Source organism: Schistocerca cancellata, chromosome 4 (genome assembly GCF_023864275.1).
Source record: "Schistocerca cancellata isolate TAMUIC-IGC-003103 chromosome 4, iqSchCanc2.1, whole genome shotgun sequence".
NCBI classification, from domain to species: Eukaryota; Metazoa; Arthropoda; class Insecta; order Orthoptera; family Acrididae; genus Schistocerca; species Schistocerca cancellata.
Genome location: NC_064629.1, coordinates 882,107,472 through 882,132,855, shown reverse-complemented (window position 1 = coordinate 882,132,855; position 25,384 = coordinate 882,107,472). Strand labels below are relative to the sequence as shown.

Genomic DNA, 25,384 nt, shown 5'->3' with positions numbered 1-25,384 from the left:
ATGTCACCATAGTTCATGTTTCTGTATTTACTGCATGCACACCAGAAATATACAAATGCCACACTAATCCCTGCCCTACCTGGTGCTACATACCTGTATCACAGTCGCACTACATTGCACATATACTGCAGCAACCCTCTCAAATAGAAACTTTTTATTGGCCCTCACATTGTAAGTTAAATAAACTGGCAATATTGGAAATAATAATTATAAGGCAATTATTGATGTGCTAAAAGAAGACAGACACCTAGAAATTAAGCAGTTATGTTGAAATACACTACCTGACAAAAAAAAGCACCCAGAAATGGAGGAGGAAATGAAATGAAACTTCACGGGTTGAGAGGGTATGTACGGTTACTTCAGTGATCACAATATCGAGTTAAAAGCTTTGCAGTATGACCCAACTTATCAGTATAACATTGCTCCCACTCTGGCCTGGACACTTGCACTGATTCAGTTGGGAAATGTGTCATGAAGCCTTTGTATTTTCTCCTGAGGCAAGCTGGCTCACAACTGTTGTGACTGCTCCTTGATTTCATGGATACTGGGAGTGAGACAGAGTTGCAGTCTGAACTGGTCCCATAGATGTTCTATTGGAGACAGATCTGGGCATCTTGCTGGCCACAGGAGTACCTCGGCATCATGCAGACAGTTTGTAGAGGCACATGATGTGGATGATCATTATCCTGTTGGAAAATGACACCATGATATTGTCGTATGAGAGGTAGACATAAGGACACAGAATGGGCTTCCCAGTCATAGTACCACTCCAAACACATCCATTTGTGTAGTGACATAGACGGCAGTCTACACATTCTCTAGTCTAGCTGCTGCTGGTCTCTGACCGATGGTGAGGGATGACATAAAATGTTGCAGGGAGTCCATTATTTGTTCTCGGACACAAGATGCAGATCTGAAGTGGTTACTATGTGCCCAATGCACAATACTGTGATCCTCCCATATGGTAGTCAGATGTGGTGAACCAGAACCTTGACAATGAGTACGCCTGCCCTCATGTTTCGATGCAGGCTAACACTGGGCCACTGCCACATCTGAATGCCCCAAAAATCTGAGTATTGCACAATTTGACCCGCTGGCTAAATGGAGACCTACAGTGAAGCCCCTTTCAAACTCTGTCAGTTGTTGATATCTCACACTCACTTGACACACTGTACCTCCATGTCCTTCAGAGTGATAATTCAATGTTTGCACTCTTTATATACTCACACCTCTTATATACTCTACCAAGCTTGGTAACAACACTAAACATGAGAAGCACTAATATACTCTGCTGGCTATTCTACCTGTCACAGAGAATTGCAACTCTTTGCGTAATTGCCATTGGTGTCTATGCATATCAAGTTATATTGACATATGCCCACGTGTTCTGGGTGCATCAAAGAGAGAAGAGGAATAACATTCAGTATTCTGTGGTTTATATATCTATCTCATTTAGCAGTTTGTAGATCTCTGTGTAAATTTGAGTTGGTGGTTGTTGTGACTCACCGATCTTTCAAAGTGCCGCCGCACAGTTACCCGCATCCTTTACATGTGGCACTGTCTGCCAGCCATGCAGCAGCAGCGCCATCTAAGCGGCCAGCCAGCCAGCGGCTGCTCAACTCGGACTCAGTTATGATTTGACTGTTAAAGTGTACACACGTCTTACTCTGTTTACTTGATCTGTGACTTTCATGTATTGTGTCTTCCATGAAATTTATTTGTTCAACTTGAAGTTATAACAATTGGCGACGAGGATGGGATTTTTCTTTTCCATCGTTGACCCACATGTTTCCATGGCTACCTTAGAGCAACTATTGCAAGGTCTCATAGAACAGCAAACACTTCTCACAAATGCGATTTGTGATTTCGTCGTGGCATCAAACACGGGGTGTCTCTTGTCGTTGTCTCTACCTACTTTTCCTCCTCACGACGAGATGGTGGAAGACTGGTCTGATTACGAAAAATGTCTTCTACAGCACTTCTTGGCATTTCATGTCACAGACGAACAAACATGTAAGTCTCTGTTCCTTTCATGGATTTCACCTCAAATGTATCAGTTGTTGTCACAATTGGCTCCTTTGAAAGATCCTGCGCCTTTGTCCTTTGCTGAAATGTGCTCACTTCAGTCCGTCTATTTTCAAAAGCAAATGCATGTGGTAGCCTCTCATGTTGCCTTTTATCGTTGTCAAAAACAACTGAATCAATCCTATCGCACTCAGGCTGCTGAACTTCACGGCCTCAGTAGAAAGTGTCAATTTGTTACTGAAGTTCACAAAGAATCCTACGTCGATTCCATGGTACGGGATGCTATTATCCGATCGGCGCCCGACAAAGAAGTTAGGCAACATGCCCTTCAATTGGCAAATCCGACTAGATGAAGTCCTATCCATTGCTCAGTCTTTTGGAATTTCTCGTGCCCCTGGAGCGCAAATAGAGGCATGGGGTGACGTCGGGGAAATACAACCCCTGTACGATGTTGACGAAACGTGTGGCATGTCCCCACTGGCCGGCATAGCCGCAGCACGCTCCCAAGCGCAGTCTCGGCCTAACCGTAAACAAAACTCTAAGAAACTGCAACAAAACCCACAGCAACTTCCTTCATGTCTGCGGTGTTTTACGAAACATTCACGAGAAGATTGTCCACAACATTGGGCCGTGTGTCACAAATGCAAAAAAAAGGGTCATGTGTCATCCATTTGCAAATCCAACCGCATACATGATGTTCATGAACATGATGCTGATTCTGATTCTGTGTTGTCTGTCAATTGTACTTATTCCTCACTGTCCAAATACTTGGTCGAGATGTTCGCATGCAGGTGGATACTGGTTCTGCTGCCACTATCATCAGTTCTCAGATGTATCTTCAGTTGGGTTCTTCAATCCTGTCACATGTCACTAGGCAATTACGGACTTACAATAAACAGAAGATATCTCTCTTGGGACAATTTGATGCTGAGGTATCTTACAAATCTGTTGTTCGCACTGTTCCCATATTTGTGGTTGACCATAGTAATGCAGAGAATCTTTTCAGTTTCGATGCCTTTCGCGTTTTTGGGTTCTCCATAGATGACTCTGTCAGTATTGTCTCTGATGCTATTCCTTATGCTCAATTGGATTCCTTGTCAACGACATTTTTGTCCCTTTTTTCTCCTGGGTTAGGCTGTGCAAACGACTTTGAAGCTCATATCATGCTCAAACCCACTGCTCGGCCTAAGTTTTTTCGGGCTTGGCCAATACCCGTGGCCCTTCGTGATCAGGTCAAACGGGAGCTGGATCGTCTCACTGCTTCAGGGGTCTTGCTTCCTGTCACTTCCAGTGAGTGGTCCTCTCCTGTCATTGTTGTTGCTAAGCCAAATGGTGATATTCGTCTCTGTGGTGATTTCAAAGCCAGTGTAAATGCTCAATGCCTTATCGACACTTACCCTATGCCTCAACCTGAAGAATTGTTCACCAAACTTGCTGGAGGCCAGTATTTTTCTAAACTTACCTGTCAGAAGCTTATCATCAACTTCCTCTCGACACTGCATCCCGGCAGTTTCTGGTCCTTAAGACGCCTTTCGGCCTCTATCAATACCAAAGATTGTCATTCGGGGTTGCCAGCGCCCCTGCTCTCTTTCAGTGATTCTTGGAACAGTTATTGCTCACTGTCCCTGGGTGTATAAATTACCAGGACGACATTGTTGTCACTGGCTCCACCACTGACGAACATCTTCAAAATCTCCACACACTTTTTCATGTCTTACAGACTGCCGATCTTAAGTGTAATCTTCAGAAATCAAAATTTTTTCAGGCATCTATCACGTACTTGGGGTTTCAACTCTCCTGGGATGGTATTCATCTGCTTCAGCAAACTGTCACTGTGATTGATGCCCTTCCTCACCCTACATCTGTTAAGCAACTGCAGGCCTTCTTGGGGAAAATAGCATACTTTCACAAGTTTTTACCATCTGCTGCTTTGGTGACTCAGCTGTTGCATCGCCTATTGCATAAAAACATGCCTTTTCACTGGTCCGTGTCATGCGATGCGGCTTTCCAGAAATTGAAGACTATGCTGAAACAGGCCCCGTGCCTGGCTACTTATCGACCTGGCCAACATCTTGTTCTTGCCATGGACGCTTCTCAATAAGGGGTCGGTGAAGTCCTTGTGCACCGTTTTTCTGATGGTTCTGAACAACCCATTGCTTATGCCTCCAAAACGCTCACGGATGCCCAACAAAATTATTCTCAAATTGAAAAAGAGGCTTTGGCCATTATTTATGCTCTTCATAAGTTTGGTGTTTTTCTCTATGGATCCAAATTTTATCTTGTTATGGATCACAAAGCACTTGTTTCCTTGTTTCATCCATCAACGTCACTTCCCAACAAAGCTGCACACTGCCTCCAGCGTTGGGCTCTTTACTTGTCTCATTTCAATTATGAGATTCATTTCCGGCCGATGGCTCAACATGTGAATGCTGATGCAGTGTCTCGCCTTCCCATGGGTCCTGATCTGGCATTCGATAGGGACGAACTTTTGTGTTTCCACCTGGATGTTGCCGAGCAGCGGGTTGTGGATGGGTTCCCCATCACTGGGGACCGGCTGGCAACTGCTACGGGTTCTGAACCTATCCTCTCCCGGGTTTTACGCTGTATTCAGAAGGGTTGGCCAGATCGTCCGTCCGCTAAGACTTCTGACCCGTTGCGGAACTACTACGCTTTGCGCTACCGCCTCACGGCTAGGGATGGTGTTATCCTCCTTTCCACCGACAATGCTTCGCCGCGTGTTGTGGTACCTGCGTCTTTGCATGCTTCGGTCTTGCGCCTCCTTCACCAAGGGCACTGGGGTGTCTCTCGCACAAAATCTCTGGCGCCCCGTCATGTGTACTGGCCCGGCATCAACTCTAAAATCGCACACATGGTCGCTGCCTGCAGCCCTTGTGCGTCACAGGCCGCCGCCCCGAAGTCATCTTTGTCACCGTGGCCTTCGCCTGAGAAGCCCTGGGAGCGTATTCATGCTGACTTCGCGGGACCTTTTTTGAGTACTTATTGGCTTCTCGTTATTAACACCTACTCAGACTTTCCTTTCATTGTCCACCACGGCAACCACCAATGCTCTAGCTTGCATTTTCTCTTTGGAAGGCCTTCCCTCTATTCTTGTTACTGATAATGGTCCGCAATTTGCCTCTTCCGATTTTGGGGATTTTTGTGCCCGTCACGGCGTCTTGCATGTCACAGCCCCTCCTTTCCATCCACAGTCAAACGGTGAGACTGAACGACTGGTCCGTACATTTAAGGCTCAGATGAGGAAACTCCTGATTTCTTCTGCTGCTGCTGATGCGCTTCTCCAATTTCTGGCTTCTTACCGTTTCACCCCCATGGGCAACCACAGCCCGGCTGAGCTCTTATATGGCCGACAGCCCGCACGCTACTTCATCTTCTGCGGCCTTCCACCTCACGGTCGTGGATGCCTTCACTTGGCCGGTTCACCGCAGCCGACCTTGGTATGGGTACGGGGATATGGCAGGTGGCCAAAATGGAGTCCTGGCCACATCTTACGACACCATGGCCAAAGCCTGTATGAAATCCAGATGGACACGGGTGTTTCAGTGCGTCATTCGGACCAGCTTTGGCCTCGTGTGCCGGCAACCCCTGTTCTGGATGCCGCTACACCACCTTCGGCTCTACCTGATGCTCGGGATACTGGAATCTCTCATTACTCACAACGCAGTCCTCTCACCATCATATCGGTGCCAGCACAAGAACTGATGTCACGAGGAAACGTGCCCATGCAGGAACCAGATGACCATCATCTGTCGGAGAAAATCTACTCGCCTCCTTCTCCTATGGACGCAGACACATCGCCCATGTCTCCTGTTATAACAACTGGACTTGCTGCAACGGGCAGATTGGTGCACGGGGCCCCAGCAGATTCGACCCCCACGTCTCCTGTCATCTTGACCCGTTATCATCGGAGACACTTCCATCTGTACGGGAAGCCTCGTCCTCGAGACTTTCCGGCCAGTCAAACAACACCTATGGACATTAGCAATCTACAGGCCACCTCCATCAAGACCTGTGCAAAAACTTCAAAGGGGGGAAAAGTGTCGTGACTCGCCGATCTTTCAAAGTGCCGCCGTGCAGTTACCCGCATCCTTTACATGCGGCACTGTCTGCCAGCCATGCAGCAGCAGCACCACCTAAGTGGCCAGCCAGCCAGCGACTGCTAAACTCGGACTCAGTTATGATTTGACTGTTAAAGTGTGCACATGTCTTACTCTGTTTACTTGATCTGTGACTTTCATGTATTGCGTCTTCCTTGAAATATATTTGTTCAACTTGAAGTTATAACAGTGGTCATGATGGAAACTTGGCTCTTTACCCACTGTTGAATAGGTCACTAAAATAATTATTTACTTTGCAGTTCAGAAGTGAATTATTAACATGTTTTGGGCTCTGCACATCCTCAGAAATATCTGCCAAGGAATGATGAAGTCATAACCTCAGTTGTAACTGAATTAATTTACAAAAGGTGTCACATAAAGTAGAGTAGACACGTCAAAATAAGAACAAAATCTTCATACAGTGTATGGGAGTCATATGTGTCAGCCATCAGTACCAGAACTCAACTGATGGGAGAATGGCATTACAAAGCTTAACTGATAACATTTTACACCAGGTGGCATGCTGGTATAGGATTGTGGTACTCTACTGTGACCATGGAAATAGTTGAACCACCTTATATTAAAACTAAAAATAATAAAAGAAAAAGTTTAATTGGAAATGTAAAAATATGATAAGATCATAATGTATATAACAATGCATACAGTATACAATAAACAGATTTACAAAAAACAGCTGACAGAAGCTGTCACCAGGTGGTAAGACTGAGCTGAGAAATATAATTTGTGTAAAGCCCTTGTCAAAGCCCTTACACTGTGGCAGGTTTTCTGATATGGCTCATGCAGCCTTAGCTCATAAATTTATATATCTACTTTGACCCTACAACATGAGGATTTGTAAATAAAAATAGTAATGCCCAGTGTCCACAGATTTCTCTATTCTGTTTTAAGGTAGCTAAGTTTGTTTTACTATATTTTATATATGTAAATTTCTTTTCACACACTCCAATTCACTGAAGTCTCTGTAATAAGGAAAAGTATTGCATTTATATTTGAACTAGCTGAGTACCTGGCATTGCCTGGGTGAGTATTTATTCCAATTCTATTAGTCCATCTCCTTCTTCCCCCTTTCCCTGTCCATCTCATCCATCCCCTCTCCATTCATATCCTTCTCTCCTCTCTGTCCAACTCCTCCATCTCGCAGTCGCTGTCCATCTCCTCCTGCCCCTCTTTCTGTCCATCTGCTGCTCCCCTCAGTCCATCTCTTCCTGCTTCCTCTATCTCCACCTCAGCCCCTTTATCGCATCCTACACCTCTCTCTGTTCATCAAATCCTCCCCTTCTCTCTGTCCATCTACTCTGCCCTTTCACTGTCCATTTCCCCCTCCCCATCTCTCTGTCCGTCTCCTCCTTCCCCCTTTCTGTCTGTCAATATCTTGCTCTCCCCTTCTCTCTCCAAATTATCACCACCACCCACTAATAGGAGTATACTGCTTCTTACGCCCACAGTGTTTCTTTCTAGATAGTAAGTAGCGTGTGTACCAAATTTAGTTGAAATTGATCCAGGGGTTTAGGAGTTCTTTACCTGTGGCTTTTCCCGCATATGCATATGTTTCACATATATTTGTACACATGTTTCAGCTGTATCTCTAGCGAAGTTTGCCATGCAGTTTTGTTTTCACACAACTCAATGTTTATGATCTTGAATTATGTGTAGGTACATTCATTAGCATATTTGGATGCTGTCTGCGAAATGTGTTGATAATGTAGTTAGTAGCAAAGAAGTAATAAATTTAAAAATAGTGTATGATGTGGCAGTTTTTCATACATCTCAGTTTTTATGACATCATGTCTTCTGAACTAGGATTTGTATAATGAGAGAATTTTGCAGGCACTTTCAGTGCAATATGTGAAAATGGTCTACAAAATATGTCATGAATACATAATGAATTAAAATGTCATGCCTGGTGCAGCAGTTTCACTGAATGAACAGGAAAAACGTAGTAAGTGATAAACTTTTTTTTGTGTGGTGGGGGGTGCGGACAGTGAGAAAAGGTTTAGTATAGGTTTGAAATTATGTGTAAAGTTTGTTGCCAATCACTAAGTGCTCCATTCTCAAATATTGCATGAATAAAATTTGGGTCTTTTGTCTTTCACACCCACACCCACCCCTTTGATAGGAAGGTGATTCTTACCACCACAGTGATTCTTTCCTGACAGTAAGTGATATGTGTACACAGTTTGTTTGGAATCAGTCAGGTGGTTTAGGAGGAGATGTGGAACATACATACATACATGCATACATACACTATGTGATCAAAAGCATCCGGACACCCCCAAAAACATACTTTTTTCATATTAGGTGCATTGTGCTGCCACCTGCTGCCAGGTCTCCATATCAGTGACCTTAGTAGTCATTAGACATCATGAGAGAGCAGAACTGGGTGCTCCGTGGAACTCATGGACTTTGAACGTGGTCAGGTGATTGGGTACCACTTGTGTCGTTTCCACACTTCTGAACATCCCTAGGTCCACTGTTTCCAATGTGAGAGTGAAGTGGAAATGTGAAGGGACACATACAGCACAAAAGTGTACTGGCCGACCTCGACTGTTGACTGACAGAGACCACTGACAGTTGAAGAGGGTCATAATGTGTAATAGGCAGACATCTATTCAGACCATCACACAGTAATTCCATATTGTATCAGGATCCACTGCAGATACTATGACACTTAGGTGGGAGGTGAGAAAACTTAAATTTCATGGTCGAGCGGCTGCTCATAAGCCACACATCATGGTGGTCAGTGCCAAACAACGCCTCACTTGGTGTAAGGAGCATAAACATTGGACAATTGAACAGTGGAAAAACGTTGTGTGTAGTGATGAATCATGTTACACAATGTGGCGATCTGATGGCAGGGTGTGGGTATGGCGAATGCCCGGTGAACGTCATCCGCCAGCGTGTGTAGTGCCAACAGTAAAATTCAGAGGCAGTGGTGTTATGGTGTGGTCGTGTTTTTCATGGGGGGGGGGGGGGGGCTTGTGCCCCTTGTTGTTTTGCATGGCACTATCACAGCACAGGCCTACATTGATGTTATAAGCACCTTCTTGCTCCCTACTGTTGAAGAGCAATTCTGGGATGGCGATTGCATCTTTCTACACGGTCAAGCACCTGTTCATAATTCATGGCCTGTGGCGGAGTGGTTACATGACAATACCATCCCTGTAATGGACTGGCCTGCAGAGAGTCCTGACCTGACTCCTATAGAACACCTCTGGGGTGTTTTGGAACGCCGACTTCATGCCAGGCCTCACTGACCAACATCAATACCTCTCCTCAGTATAGCACTCTGTGAAGAATGGGCTGCCATTCCCCAAGAAACCTTCCAGCACTTGATTGAATGTATGCCTGTGAGAGTGGAAGCTTTCATCAAGGCTAAGGAAGGGCCAACACCATATTGAATTCCAGCATTACTGATGGAGGGCACCATGAACTTGTAAGTCATTTTCAGCCAGGTGTCCAGATACTTTTGATCACATAGTGTACATACCCCCCCCCCCCCCATGAACCATAGACCTTGCCGTTGGTGGGGAGGGTTGCGTGCCTCAGCAATACAGATAGCCGTACCGTAGGTGCAATCGCAATGGAGGGGTATCTGTTGAGAGGCCAGACACATGTATGGTTCCTGAAGAGGGGCAGCAGCCTTTTCAGTAGTTGCAGGGGCAACAGTCTGGATGATTGACTGATCTGGCCTTGTAACACCAACCAAAATGGCCTTTCTGTGCTGGTACTGCGAACGGCTAAAAGCATGGGGAAACTATGGCTGTAATTATTCCTGAGGGCATGAAGCTTTACTGTATGGATAAATGATGATGGGGTCCACTTGGATAAAATATTTTGGAGGTAAAATAATTCCCCATTCGGATCTCCGGGTGGGGACTACTCAGGAGGACATCGTTATCAGGAGAAAGAAAACTGGCGTTCTACGGATCGGAGTGTGGAATGTCAGATCACTTAATCTGGCAGGTAGGTTAGAAAATTTAAAACAGGAAATGGATAGGTTAAAATTGGATGTAGTGGGAATTAACAAAGTTCGGTGGCAGGAAGAACAAGACTTTTGGTCAGTGAATACAGGGTTATAAATACAAAATCAAATAGGGGTAATGCAGGAGTAGGTTTAATAATGAATAAAACAATAGGAATGCGGGTAAGCTATTACAAACAGCACAGCGACTGCATTGTTGTGGCCAAGATAGACACCAAGCCCACGCCTATGACAGTAGTACAAGTCTATATGCCAACTAGCTCTGCAGATGACGAAGAAATTGAAGAAATGTATGATGAGATAAAAGAAATTATTCAGATAGTGAAGGGAGACGAAAATTTAATAGTCATGGGTGACTGGAATTCGGTAGTAGGAAAAGGAAGAGAAGGAAATATAGTAGATGAATATGGATTGGAGGTAAAAAATGAAAGAGGAAGCCGTCTGGTGGAATTTTGCACAGAGCACAACTTAATCATAGCTAACTCTTGGTTCAAGAATCATAAAAGAAGGTTGTATACATGGAAGAAGTCTGGAGATACTGACAGGTTTCAGATAGATTATATAATGGTAAGACAGAGATTTAGGAACCAGGTTTTAAATTGTAAGACATTTCCAGGGGCAGATGTGGACTCTGACCACAATCTATTGGTTATGAACTGTAGATTAAAACTGAAGAAACTTCAAAAAGGTGGGAATTTAAGGAGATGGGACCTGGATAAACTGACTAAACCAGAGGTTGTACATAGTTTCAGGGAGAGCATAAGGGAACAATTGACAAGCTTGGGGGAAAGAAATACAGTAGAAGAAGAATTGGGTAGCTTTGAGGGATGAAGTAGTGAAGGCAGCAGAGGATCAAGTAGGTAAAAAGATGAGGGCTGGCAGAAATCCTTGGTTAACAGAAGAAATATTGAATTTAATTGATGAAAGGAGAAAATATAAAAATGCAGTAAATGAAGCAGGCAAAAAGGAATACAAACGTCTCAAAAATGAGATTGACAGAAAGTGCAAAATGGCTAAGCAGGCATGGCTAGAGAACAAATGTAAGGATGTAGAGGCTTATCTCACTAGGGGTAAGATAGATACTGCCTACAGGAAAATTAAAGAGACCTTTGGAGAAAAGAGAACCACTTGTATGAATATCAAGAGATCAGATGGAAACCCAGTTCTAAGCAAAGAAGGGAAAGCAGAAAGGTGGAAGGAGTATATAGAGGGTCTATACAAGGGCGATGTACTTGAGGGCAATGTTACAGAAATGGAAGAAGATATAGATGAAGATGAAATGGGAGATATGATACTGCGTGAAGAGTTTGACAGAGCACTGAAAGACCTAAGTCAAAACAAGGCCCCGGGAGTAGACAACACTCCATTAGAACTACTGACAGCCTTGGGAGAGCCAGTCCTGACAAAACTCTACCATCTGGTGAGCAAAATGTATGAGACAGGTGAAATACCCTCAGACTTCAAGAAAAATTTAATAATTCCAATCCCAAAGAAAGCAGGTGTTCACAGATGTGAAAATTGCCAAACTATCAGTTTAATAAGTCACGGCTGCAAAATACTAACGTGAATTCTTTACAGACGAATAGAAAATCTGATAGAAGCCGACCTCGGGGAAGGTCAGTTTGGATTCTGTAGAAATATGGAAACACGTGAGGCAATAGTGACCCTACGACTTATTTTAGAAGCTAGATTAAAAAAAGCCAAACCTACGTTTCTAGCATTTGTAGACTTAGAGAAAGCTTATGACAATGTTGACTGGAATACTCTCTTTCAAATTCTGAAGGTGGCAGTGGTAAAATACAGGGAACGAAAGGCTAATTACAATTTGTACAGAAACCATATGTCAGTTATAAGATTCGAGGGACGTGAAAGGGAAGCAATGGTTGGGAAGGGAGTGAAACAGGGTTGTAGCCTCTCCCCGGTGTTGTTCAATCTGTATATTGAGCAAGCAGTAAAGGAAACAAAAGAAAAATTCAGAGTAGGTATTAAAATCCATGGAGAAGAAATAAAAACTTTAAGGTTAGCCAATGACATTGTAATTCTGTCAGAGACAGCAAAGGACTTCGAAGAGCAGTTGAACAGAATGGACAGTGTCTTGAAAGGAGGATATAAGACGAACATCAACAAAAGCAAAACGAGAATAATGAAATGTAGTCGAATTAAGTCAGGTGATGCTGAGAGAATTAGATTAGGAAATGAGACACTTAAAGTAGTAAGGAGTTTTGCTATTTGGGGAGCAAAATAACTGATGATGGTCAAAGTAGAGAAGATATAAAATGTAGACTGGCAATGGCAAGGAAAGCGTTTCTGAAGAAGAGAAATTTGTTAACATTGAGTATAGATTTAAGTGTCAGGAAATCGTTTCTGAAAGTATTTGTGTGGAGTGTAGCCATGTATGGAAGTGAAACATGGACAATAAATAGTTTGGACAAGAAGAGAATAGAAGCTTTCGAAATGTGGTGCTACAGAAGAATGCTGAAGATTAGATGGGTAGATCACATAACTAATGAGGAGGTACTGAATAGGATTGGGGAGAAGAGGAGTTTGTGGCACAACTTGACTAGAAGAAGGGATTGGTTGGTAGGACATGTTCTGAGGCATCAAGGGATCACCAATTTAGTATTTGAGGGCAGTGTGGAGGGTAAAAATCATAGAGGGAGACCAAGAGATTATATTTATGCCAGGAAGATGAGAGACAGGGGGGGGGGGGGGTTACCTCAGGTTGAGGCCTTAGGCCAGGAAGGTTATGGAAGTGAAGAATGTGCTGTAAGAGCTCTCCCATATGCACAGCTCATAAAAGCTGGTGGTGGTTGCGAGTATCCAGATGGGTTGTGAAGTCTTCAAGGTTGTGCTCTGCTGCATGTCATGCCACTGAGTGTTCCTCCTGGGTTTTGGCAACAGTTTGGCAGTGGCCATTCATTCGAGTTGACAGCTGGTTGGTTGTTATACCAATGTAAAACACAGTGCAGTGGTTACAGCAGAGCTGTTATATAACATGTCTGCTTTCATAAGTGGCATGGCCCTTGATGAGGTAGAGGATAAGCCTGTGATGAGACTAGAGTAGTTGGTGCTGGGTGGGTGGATAGGGCAAATCTTGCATCTGTGTCTTCCACAGGGGTATGATCCTGTGGTAGGGGATTGGGGGTGGGAGTGGCGTAGGGATGGGCTAGGATACTGTGGAGGTTGGTGGATGGCAGAAGGGAGTAGTATCTTGGGTAGGATGTCCCTCATTTGAGGACATGATGATAGATAATGAAAGCCCTGCCAGAGGATGCGGTTCTGTCATCCTGTGCAGATGGTATTGGATGGCAAGGGTGCACTTCTTTGTGATTGATTCTTGGGATGTATGTGAGGATCAGGTGTGTGTGAAGATCAGCATGGGAGATCTCTTTATGAATCCGGTTTGCCTGTCTGTTAAGGCCTTTGTGAATATTTCAGCATACTGCAGAGGGAGTTGTCATCACTGCAAATGCATCTACCCGGCGTGGCCAGGCTATATGGAAGGGATTTTTTGGTGTGGAAGAGGTGGCAGCTGTCAAAGTGCAGATACGGTGTGGACTGAGGTGTGGACAGAACCATCTGAGAGGAGATCAACATTTAGGAAGGTGGTACGATGAGTGGAGGAGGGCCAGGTAAAGTGGATGGGAGAGAAAGTGCTCAGGTTGTGGAGGAATGAGGAGAAGGTATCTGGACCTTGGGTCCAGATTATAAAGATGTCATCAATAAACCTGAACCAGACCAAGGGTTTGGGGTTTTGATTGGTTGGTTGATTTGGGGGGAGGAGACCAAACAGCAAGGTCATTGGTCCCATCTGATTAGGGAGGGATGGAGAAAGAAGTCAGCCATGCACTTTTGAAGGAACCATCCCAGCATTTGCCTTAAGAAACTTACGTAAACCACAGAAAATCTAAATCAGAATTGGCTGATGCAGGTTTGAACTTTCGTCCTCCCAAAAGTGAGTACAGCATGCTAACCAGTGCATCACTTTGCTCAGTGGGGGTTTTGTGAAGCTAGGAATGTTTCCTGTAGGAGCCCCATGAAGAAATTAGCATAGGAGGGTGCCCATGGCTGTTCCATGAATTTGTTTGTATACCTTCCCCTCAAAGGTGAAGTAGTTATGGGTTAGTATGTAGCTGGTTAGGTGTATGGGCATGAAGTGCTGGGTCTGGAATCTGCAGGGCGATGGGAAAGATAGTGTTCAGTCCCAGAAATGCTATGGACATGAGGGATATTGGCGTATAGGTAGGTTGCATCAACAAGTGACAATTAGGGATCTGGGAGGTAAGGGTGTTGGGGATGGTGGAGAACCAGTGCAGGAAGTGTTTGGTATCTTTAATGTGGGAGGCTAGGTTTTGTTCAAAATGTACCCTCCCACATTAAAGATACCAATCACTTTCTGCACTGGCCATCCCAACAACCTTACCTCCTGGATCCCTAATCGTCACTGTTGATGAAACCTTCCTATACACCAACATCCCTCATGCCCATGGCCTTGCCTTGATTGAACACCACCTACCCCATCACTCTGCAGATTCCAGACCCACCACATCATTCCTTGTACATGTAACCAACTACATCCTAGCCCATAACTACTCCACCTTTGAAGGGAAGCATACAAACAAATTCGTGGTACAGCCATGGGCACCCGCATGACACCTCCTATGCCAACCTCTACATGGGCGTCCTACAGGAAACATTCCTAGCTTTCCAAAAACCAAACCCCTGGTCTGGTTCAGGTTTATTGATGACATCTTTATAATCTGGACCCAAGGCCTGGATACCTTATCCTCATTCCTCCAGTACCTCAACACCTTCTTTCTCATTCACTTCACCTGGCCCTCCTCCACCCATTGTGCCACCTTCCTAAATGTTGATCTTCTCCTCTCAGATGGCACTGTCCACACCTTGGTTCACATCATACCCACCAATCACCAAGAGTACCTGCACTTTGACAGCTGCCACCCCTTTCACACCAAAAACTCCCTTTCATGCAGCCTGGCCACTCCTGGTAGATGAATCTGCAGTGATGAGAACTCACAAACACAGTAGGCTGAAGGTTTCAAAAAGGCCTTAACAGACATGCAATACCCTCCAGACCTGATTCAAAACATATCTCCCACACCATATCCTCACACACACCTGATCCTCACATACATCCCAAGAATCAATTGCAAAGAAGCGCTCCCTTGTCATCCATTACTACCCCGGACTGGAGTGACTGAACCACATCGTCTGTCAGGGCTTTCATAATCTATCATCATGCCCTGAAATGAGGGACATCCTACCCAAGATACTTCCAATCCCTCCCCAATCCCTCCCAAAGTGGTGTTCTGCCGTCCACTCAATCTCCACAATATCCTAGTCCATCCCTATGCCACTCCCACCCCAAATCCCCTGCCACAGGGATCACATCCCTGTGGAAGACCCAGATGCAAGATTTGCCCAATCCACCCACCCAGCACCAACTACTCTTGTCCCCTCACGAGCTCATCGTACCCAATCAGGGATCTGGCCCCCTGTGAAAGCAGACATGTTATATACCAGCTGTGCTGCAACAATTGCACTGTGTTTCAGATTGATATGACAAGCAACCAGCTGTCAACTTGAATAAATGGCCACACCGCTAAACTGTTGCCAAATACAAGGTGGACCACCCAGTGGCACGACATGCAGCAGAGCACAACATTGGAGATTTCATTGGCTGCTTCACAACCCATACCATCTGGATCCTCCCAACCACCATGAGCTTATGGGAGCTATCACCCTTACAGCACATCCTTTGCTCCCATAACCTTCCTGGCCTAAACCTGAGGTAACTTGCTGCCCCCATCCCCCCACCTAATAGTATGTGTGTGTGTGTGTGTGTGTGTTTTTTTTTTTTTTTTTTGTACACCATCCCCTGCCCCAGGAGCCCCGTCCAATATGTGTCTCGCATCAGCTAGTTGTGTGCTCGTATCTCGTAGCCTACTCTAAAAATCCCGTGCTCAACTGTCTGCCACCTGCCCCCATACCTGCACCCACTCTCCCACAAGCCACTAGACACTTTCCCCCAAACCCTCCCCCCCCCCTTGCCTCCTGCCTCTCTCCATCCCTCACCCCACACTCCCATCTCACCCCCCTTAATGTCTGTAAAGAATCACTATGGTGGTAAGAATCACCTTCCTATCAAAGCGGTGGTTGTGGGTGTGAAAAAGAAGTGTATTGCAACAAACTTTAGACATAATTACAAACCTATATGAAACCTTTTCTCGCTGACAAACCCCCCCCTCCCTCCCCGCCCACAAAAAAGTTAACAACTTACAACATTCTCGCCATTCATGCAGTGAAACTGCTGCATATGATATGATGTTTTAATTTAGTACTTCTTTACTACTAAGTGTATTCATGACATATTTTGTAGACAGTTTTCACATATAGCACTATAAGTACCAGCAAAATTGTCATTGTAGGAAACATAGTTCAGAAGACACCAGCCCTGCCCCAGGACCCTTGCCCAGTTTGTGTTCCCACATCAGCTAGTTGTGTGCTGTTATGTCATACCCTAGTCTACGAAATCGTGTGCCCTGCCACCTGCAACCTGACTTCTCTATCTGCACCCCTAACTAGCCCACAGACAGCTCCCCACTATCCCACGGGCTGGTACACACTTGCCCCCAACCCCCTCCCTGCCTTCTGCCTCTCTCTGTCCTTCACCCCCCAGCCCCATCTCAACCCAGTACACTCGCCATGGGCCAGGAAAGAGCTGGCAGTCAAATGAGCATAATGTAGGGAGATTGTGTGTGTGTGTGTGTGTGTGTGTGTGTGTGTGTGTGTGTGTGTGTGTGTGTGTGTCATGCATGAGCATGTTTTTCGTACAAGTTTGAAAATTGAAATGCATTCCAAAAGCTAGTCGAGCTCTGTACCTTGTGTTTGTGTACCATCGATGACGCAGTGCTTCTTCATTTCAGTGAATCATCTCCTTTACTCCTAAATAATTTGTAAAACATACTTTTTTGTAATATGTATGGATTCACCATGTGGCTGTCTTTAACAAGCACATGTTCAATCATTTTCCTCATACAGTATGTGATGTCAGACAATGATACAAACTTTTATCTATGTATAATGAATATTTTAAGTCCTAAATATCTATGCTTTTGTAATATGTTATGTACTTCGTTCAGCTGAACCAGCTCTCGGTTTAAGCTCGCACTTTTTTATGTAGAGAGCCTTTTTGCTTAACCGATGTTTATTTAAGAAAACGGCAGGTTCTGTCCTTTCCATTGTAGCCATATTCTTCTCATAAAGGTGTGTTTGTTTTTCCAGATGGTAGTAATTTATAAAGAGTAAAAATTAAAAAGTCATCTTCAGAAATATTCTTCACTCATTGTTTAAGTATGTTAGCCGTACTCTTACCACTGTGCTACTGCTTGGTTGTCACACATACCAAGTGTGCCTGCAAGTCCTAGTGCCCTTACATGGGACAAAACACTGTATTTTTTGTGCACTCTTTCCTACTTTTTTGGTAACTTCTAACCCTTGGTTTTCCTTGAGAATGTTTTAATACTATGAGCCCTTTGTTAGATTTCCTGTCATTGCTTTATACATTGTACTTTTACCCCCCCCCCCCCCCCCCTGAACTACTCATTCACTCAAATTAACTGTTGTTTTTATGTGAATAGTGCATTGCAAATAGTTTTATTTTACCATCTACTACTAATGTTGCACAAATTACATCATTTCTCAACTGAGTCTTGCCATCTGGCGACTGGCTCCATCAGCTATTTTTTGTGAAGCTGTTTATTGTAACCTGAACACTGGACGCACTGTGGTGTATATTCTTTTCCTATCATATTTTTAGGTTTACATTTAAATTTTTCTTTTATTATTTATATTTTAGTATAAGTTTGTTCAACTGTTTCCATTGTCACAATAAAGTGATACTGTCCTCTGATGGCAAATGTTATCAGTTAAGCTTTGTAACATGATTCTGCTATCAGGTAAGTTCTGGTAGCAACAAGTGATGCACATAGTTCCACACTCTACATAGAGGCTTTGTTCATGTTTTGGTATGTCTGTTCCTGCATTTTATGTAACACCTTTTGTAAAATTTATTCCGAGTGATATGCTGTTAATTATACAGGGTGATTATAGTTAAAGTTAAACTTTCAAACCGCTGTGGAAATAACACCACTTGTCAGAATGACGTCAAATTGCAATGGAATGTTACTGGAGTAGGGGGAAAATGTATGGCAGAAGAAAAATAAATAGTTACAAAATGTAGCTGTAAGCATCATAATTTAATAGTGGTCGACTACAAGTGACAAATGAATTGTAAAACAATGCCTAAGGTGTACGTTTGATGTTAAACAAACTGTACTACTCAGTGTGCATGGGTGTACACGTGTGATACTGTTAGTTACATAAGCCCATTCACCACAGAAAGGTCATATCACATCGAATGGAAAAAATTGGTTTTTCCTGAGGCCAAAAACCACATAAAAAGCATAACTCACATCAGTTTTTAACTGTCCTGAAGCCAAAAACCGCATAAAAATCATCAGTCAAAATCAAATCTGATTATTAATTTCTATGTGACTGACACAAAATATGTTCAATATGCTGTCCACCGTTTTCTGCAGCAAGTTGTAATCGAGAAACAGCATGTTCCACAACTGATCGAAGTGTTTCCAGGGTCACATTCAGAATGTGTTGTGCAATGCATGCTTTCAATGCAGCTAAGTTTGCAACCAGAACACTGAACACAATACCTTCCATATAGCCCCACAGCCAGAAGTCACGCGGATTAAGATCAGGTGATCAGGATGGCCAGGCTGTAAGGAAATGGTGGCTGATAATTCTAGTATTTCTGGAATGGCACTTCAGCAGCCGCTTAACTGGATTTGCAATGTGCGTAGGTACGCTATCTTATCATGCATAAAAATTATCCCATCCACATATCCACTCTGTTGGAAAGCTGGAATGATGTGGTTGCGCAAAAGACACTCGTAGCGCTTACCAGTGACGGTACAAGTGACAGGACTGGAAGCATCTGTCTCTTCAAAAAAATATGGCCCAATGATAAATGATGCCGTAAACCCGCACCACACAGTGACTTTTTCAGGATGAAGTGGTACTGGTTGATTTGCATGTGGATTTTCCGTTGCCTACATTTGACAGTTTTGTGTATTGGCATATCCTGTCAGATGGAAGTGGGCCTTGTCTGTCCACAAAATCTTCCAAGGCCAATCATTGTTCACTTCCATGCGAGCAAGAAAGTCTAAAGCAAAGGTCTCTCTTGCTGGCAGGTCAACAGGAAGCAACTTGTGCACATGGGTAATTTTGAACGGATAGCAAAGAAGGATGTTTCCTAGGATTTTATGCACCGTGCTCACAGGTATGTCCAATGTTTGGGCAATTCTCTGTGCATTACACTTTTGCACAGCACCACTCGTCTCCTCCTGCACTGCTGTGGCCATTGCTTCCACTGACGTCAAATCAATTCGTTTACTCCCTCTACCAGGTTGCTCACCAAAAGAGCCTGTCTTTTCGAATTTCTGAATCATTTTTTCCAGACCCACGGCAGTCATAGGACTAACACCTTTTTTCGAACCCTTCCATGTCCAGAACTTCTGTAGAACAATGTGCACACTGTCATCATTCTTGTAATACAACTTTACAAGCAGAGCGTGATCCTGCATGGAGACAGTCATGGCAAACATCGTAGACGTGAAAGGAGGAAAAGCCATGTACCCGGTGTGTTTATACCAACTTCAATGAGTCGTGTGCATGACAGGTATTTTCATTTACGTATTCTGACACATACAGTGCCATGTATTGATCAGTTTTCACACTATTTTTTTCTTCAGCCGTATGTTTTCTCCCTTCTTCGATAATATTACTTTGCAATTTGATGTCATTATGACCAGTGGTATTTTATCTACAGTGTTTTGAAAGTTTAACTTTAATTATAATTATCATATAGTTGGGGTTATGACGTTCCATTCTTCCTCAATAGGTATTTCTGATGATGAGCACAGCCCAAAACATTTCAATAGATCACTTCTGAGCAGCAAAGTGAATACTTATTTTAGTGACCTATTCAGCAGTGGCTAACGATTCATGTTTACATAATTTTCTCATGGCTCCTGCTCGACTTCATGTTGCATCTTACATAAACGTGATGCAAACATCAGCTGTATTCAGTATCTTAATGGGACATGCATTCCAAAGTACTATTTACTATAGAGCGAACATTGTATTTGGTACTATTGACTGATCAACATGCTTGTGTATGTTGCAGGTGTACACTGTCTCCAGAAACATTTGACAGGAAAGTAGCTCGAGTAACACTGGAAGCTCGTGTGACTGCCAGACCACCAACAGCCAGTCCACCTCTCACACGCTCACATATATTCCTTGGATGATATTTGTTGTGTAGTTTTATTGATCTGTTGTCAAATTGCAACCAGAGCTTTTTACATGCTGTATGCAAATGGCTTAATTAAAATGTGCTACATTTACATGAAATATGCATGTATGTGTTGTAAGTGCAGAAGTTTAGTATTATATCTATACGCACATCAGAAGAAGAAATCTGATTTTCATCTACTGCTACAAATTTTGCTCCAGACATAAAAATTGTATGTACAAGTATCTTCCACTGTCTCATTAACAAAACTGGTAAATTACTGTTTCTTAGCTTAACAAAAGATTACTAAGTGTATACAAGACGATAGTATAAGTAGTCAGCCGGCCGCAGTGGTCTAGCTGTTCTAGGCGCTCAGTCCGGAACCGCGCGACTGCTACGGTCGCAGGTTCGAATCCTGCCTCGGGCATGGATGTGTGTGATGTCCTTAGGTTAGTTAGGTTTAAGTAGTTCTAAGTTCTAGGGGACTGATGACCATAGATGTTAAGTCCCATAGTGCTCAGAGCCATTTGAACCATATAAGTAGTCCATGCAGGTGTTTCACAATTGTCAAAAAATTATGGTTGCTTAACAGGTTTATTCTAACAGTAAGCTTTTTATCCTGCCTTGCAGGATATGTTTGTTGAGAGTTGACAAAAATCTTCATGCCACTACACAGGATCTGTCTTAAGGAAAGTATCACTTATATTAAATCTGTTCAAAAGTGCTTTTATTTTATTAGAAACAAGACTCTTCAGTTTCTAGCAGTTTATCGATTCATACTTGAATTCTTTCAATACTTTTGCCTGATGGTTTTGCATCACAATTTGATGCATTGACTATTTCCATTTTTTAATTCAGGACACCAATTAGGATGAAAGAGTGCCAAAGTGACAGGACAGGAGACAGAATCAATAAATGATTTTTAATTTGTAAAGCAATGTGAGAGAAATCCTGATCGACACCTTGATATTTACAAAATTTTGAACGAATACTGTATCTATATACTTTGTTTTGGCTCCAGAAGGGGCACAGATGCTTCATAAGGACCTTCATCAAACAATGTGATAAGGAAAATACAAAATATAACAAACTGCATTATCTTCTCATGGTTCATGGTCATAATTCAAGTTCATCACAAACATTCTCAAACAATCAATACATTTTGCTGTTCACCTTGCATTTTGGATAGCCTTTTGGAGCACAGAAATATAGCCCACAAGATAGTGTTCCAACAAGAGACATCAAATCTAATTTCCTCAGAAACACTTCTGAGCATATTTGATGCTTGGAAGATAAGTACAAGAGGTCTTTTTTGCAAAAACTTTCCAAATAAAACAAACACACATCTAAAATTGATCACCAAGCTCATTTTTTTTTTCACTACGTGCCAGTGTGGGACAGTGTCAAAAACTATAATCCATGATGATCTTGAGAGAGATTTCGGTTCTCCAAAAATGTCATAATATGTAAGCATAAAACAGGTTCCATAATTCTATAACAGATTGACAGCAGTAATATAGGCTTATAATTATATGCAGCTTTCCTATGACCCTTCTTGAAAATGAATGACCTAAATTTTTTCCAGTCACTAGGTATCCTTCATTGCTCCAGCAACTTGTAATAGACTGTTGCTAGTAGAGGAGCAAGTTTTTTCTCATAATCTCCTTAGAATCTTACAGGTACCTCACCTCGTCCTGATGCCTTTCCAATACTAAGTAAATATAGTTGCGTTTCTATCCCGTGATCACTTACCTCAGTACCTGCCATTTCAATGTTTTTACAGTGACATATTCAGTCAAAGTACAATAGACTACTTGGTTGACATAATGGATGAATTTATCATGCAGAATTACTACTTTGAAAGGTTTATGTTTTTCAAGGGTTAAGGGTACCGTTTCCATTTATCCTCCCTGAGATCAGATTTCACACAGCTCATTTTTGTATGGAATGTAACCAAACTGGAAGCTAGTCCAAGAAAAACTGCCATGATGAGTATGTTATGATTAGTTCTGTTATCAAAGATGACAACTGCCATGTTCACAGGGCTTCACACATACACTTCTGGTTTGACCAAAAGACAATGTGAAGACAAATGTCCCACCTACATTGTAGACTGGTCCACAAACTCTCAGCAGAAATGCAACAGCTATCAAAGCTAGCCAGTGATGGTGGAGGAGGGGGAGGGTGGGAGGGGTGAGAGAGAGGGGGGGGAGGGAGGGGGAGAGAGAGGGGGGGGGAGGGGGGGGCAGGAAGCAGACATTCTTCACTCAAGAGGATAAAAGAAATATAGTAAGCTGCAAGAGAAAAGTATCATCAGGCCATTGCACTTGCCTACAACTATGCTTAGGCAATGCAAAAGTGAGCTTTCTAAGTGTGAATTGTTGGAACAGACACCCTGTTTGAAAGATTTTCAACTTTACCTTGATTTCCATCTGCTCTCATATTTAAACAAATTTATGACTGGAAAACATTTTATGTCTAGTGAATAGGTGATGGCAAGCATAGATGAATATTTTGAATATCTTTCAGAATTGCTCTTCAAAGATGGAATCTACTCATTGGGAAAAAATGTTGGGCAAAAAAGAGACAGCATCAAAATGCATTTTAACCTCAGAAACACAGTCTTTCACTAACAGGCCAAGGACTTTTCATCCCCCCCCCCCCCCCCCCCCCCACCACACACACACAGTGTCCCACTGTTTTAGGTATTAATGTGCTCATTTTCAAATGATCATCCAAGAAGTAAGTGGCCTCTATTACTCCTCACACTGCTGCTCTCCAGGCACTAGGTTACCATGGCAAGCTGGTTATTTCAGCTAAAAGTATGCCCAAAATGCAAGCTTTGTATGATTGTTAACATATATTTAAAAAAGTAAACAGGATTGAAATGTCATCACATTTGCACAGATTTTGCATTAACATGAGAGCAGCGAACATTTACTACAAGTTTTATGACAATGATGATGACAGAATCATTGGTTCATATATGTAGTTTGGCAGTCTCAGACCTGACCATAGCATTTGGTATAACATATTTTCTCTTTTCAGTCTGAGAAAGGGATACTCAGGGATGCTAGTTAAGATGAGTGCCACTTTGGCTTCCTTGAGCATTTTTTTTTTTAACATGGTCTTATTCAGCATTAGAGGGATAAATCGTGTGGTCATAAATGTTTGCACAGTTAGAGGAGTGCGTGTTCTGAACAACATACTAAAAATCCTGCCTGGTGGGTATGAACATTGGGGTGGAGGCATTTGGATGTCAATTTTTTATGTTTTTCGTCTCAAATAACTCAAAAATTGCAGGCTCCTATCAAAAATGTTTCACAGTACAAAATTAAACTAAATTAAATTTCCTACAAAAAAGGTCCCATTAATTTTTGTCTCTGACTAATTGTTTCCACATTGCAGGGTATGAAAATGTCACAGATTATACAAAATATTATCCTAATGGTTTAAAATTAATATTAATCTTTAAATGAAGTGGACAAAAAATGAATATTAAATGTGTGTACCACATCTAAGTCAGAACCTATGGCAGTAGAGTTGTATTAAGGGATAAATTGTGTTCCAGGGTTGGGGAAGGAAGGAATATGTGTTGATAGAAGTTCACGGGAAAGTAGGTTGCCAGATTACGTTCGTGCACTTCCCTCCTCCATAGGTCTGCAAACTGAAGGCCAAACAGGTGATTCCCACTATCTACCCCACTACATCACAAGAAGCAGCTATATGGTGTTTCACAAAGTTATACCTACTGTCCACAGCTCACCTTAGGAATCACTAGTGATGCAGTGCACATACAAGCCCAGGACTGTTTATTTTTCACAAAATGCATAAATGCTATGTGGAAAGCAAGTATGAGTTACTACTAACACTAGCACACGAAATACATGTGAACAGAATCTACATTAATCTCTGCACACTATTCTATACTGCAAGAGGGGAAATTGATTCTTAGTCATCCTGTATAGCAGTGGCAGCATTCTTCCAGAAAAGGCAACTTCCCCACCACGAATGCTGCTCACATTTCAGTTTACAGACTGACTATACCTTCCCAACATTTCCAGTTGAGCAGTTCTGTTATGTAAATAGACAAAATAACTTCACTGAGATCATGTTTATGTAGGGGAGTTATTTTCATTTTATTGAGTACTTATTTGCAGTTCTTAATTGAGCTCTTATGTAAAAAAGTTCAACAATTGGAGCTGTCAACTGTCTACCATACTGGAGAGCCTTTTCCATGTGTAATGTGTTGTCAATTTGTATTTAAAAATGTCGATTTCATTGTCTGCACTATCACCGACTGGAATAGTTTCCACAGCATGAGGGGTATCAAATGCATCACTGCAGCCTCAGCTCTCCCAAAATCTGAAGAGGCTTGGAGACATAAATTGTCTCCATATCTAACATAAGTAGGTCACCTAGGTGTTTTGGATCTTCAGATTTTTCAACATTAGTCAAGCAATACATTACAGCAGATTAATGTTCTAGATTTGGACATGAGCAGTTCAATTCCATCAGACGTATTCACACCCACCTTGGAAGATATACTGTGGTTGTGTGGTAAGTGGTCCCACTTAATCCAGCCCACTCCACAAGTGCCCCAGCAACTGCTGAATGGAAGAGATTTATGCTGTCTGCCAGTAACACAATTAATGGCGTGAGAAGTGCAGTCTTTTTGTTTTGTCATTCTTTGATTCACCACCAAGTGACTACAACATAACTACGTCACTTTACGATACTCCATCGACAACAGATAGTAGGAAGGTGCCACATTTACCAATCCAATCCCCTTCCCACGAACACTACAGGTTACTGACATCATCACACAAAAACACGGGAACATACTTTATA

At 42.8% G+C, this 25,384-nt stretch overlaps 1 protein-coding gene across 6 annotated transcripts in view; it reads left to right on the top strand.

The window, feature by feature from the left end:
- Nucleotides 1-20,652, top strand: part of LOC126185043 (coiled-coil domain-containing protein 177-like) — a 318,163-nt gene extending 297,511 nt beyond the window's left edge. For all 6 annotated transcript variants that reach the window (XM_049927793.1, XM_049927791.1, XM_049927792.1 and 3 more), the window contains one exon: nt 20,426-20,652. In XM_049927793.1, coding sequence (XP_049783750.1) covers nt 20,426-20,549 — 124 coding nt within the window. In that variant the 3' untranslated portion in view covers nt 20,550-20,652. The remainder of the gene's footprint in view (nt 1-20,425) is intronic.
- Nucleotides 20,653-25,384: the final 4,732 nt, after the last annotated feature.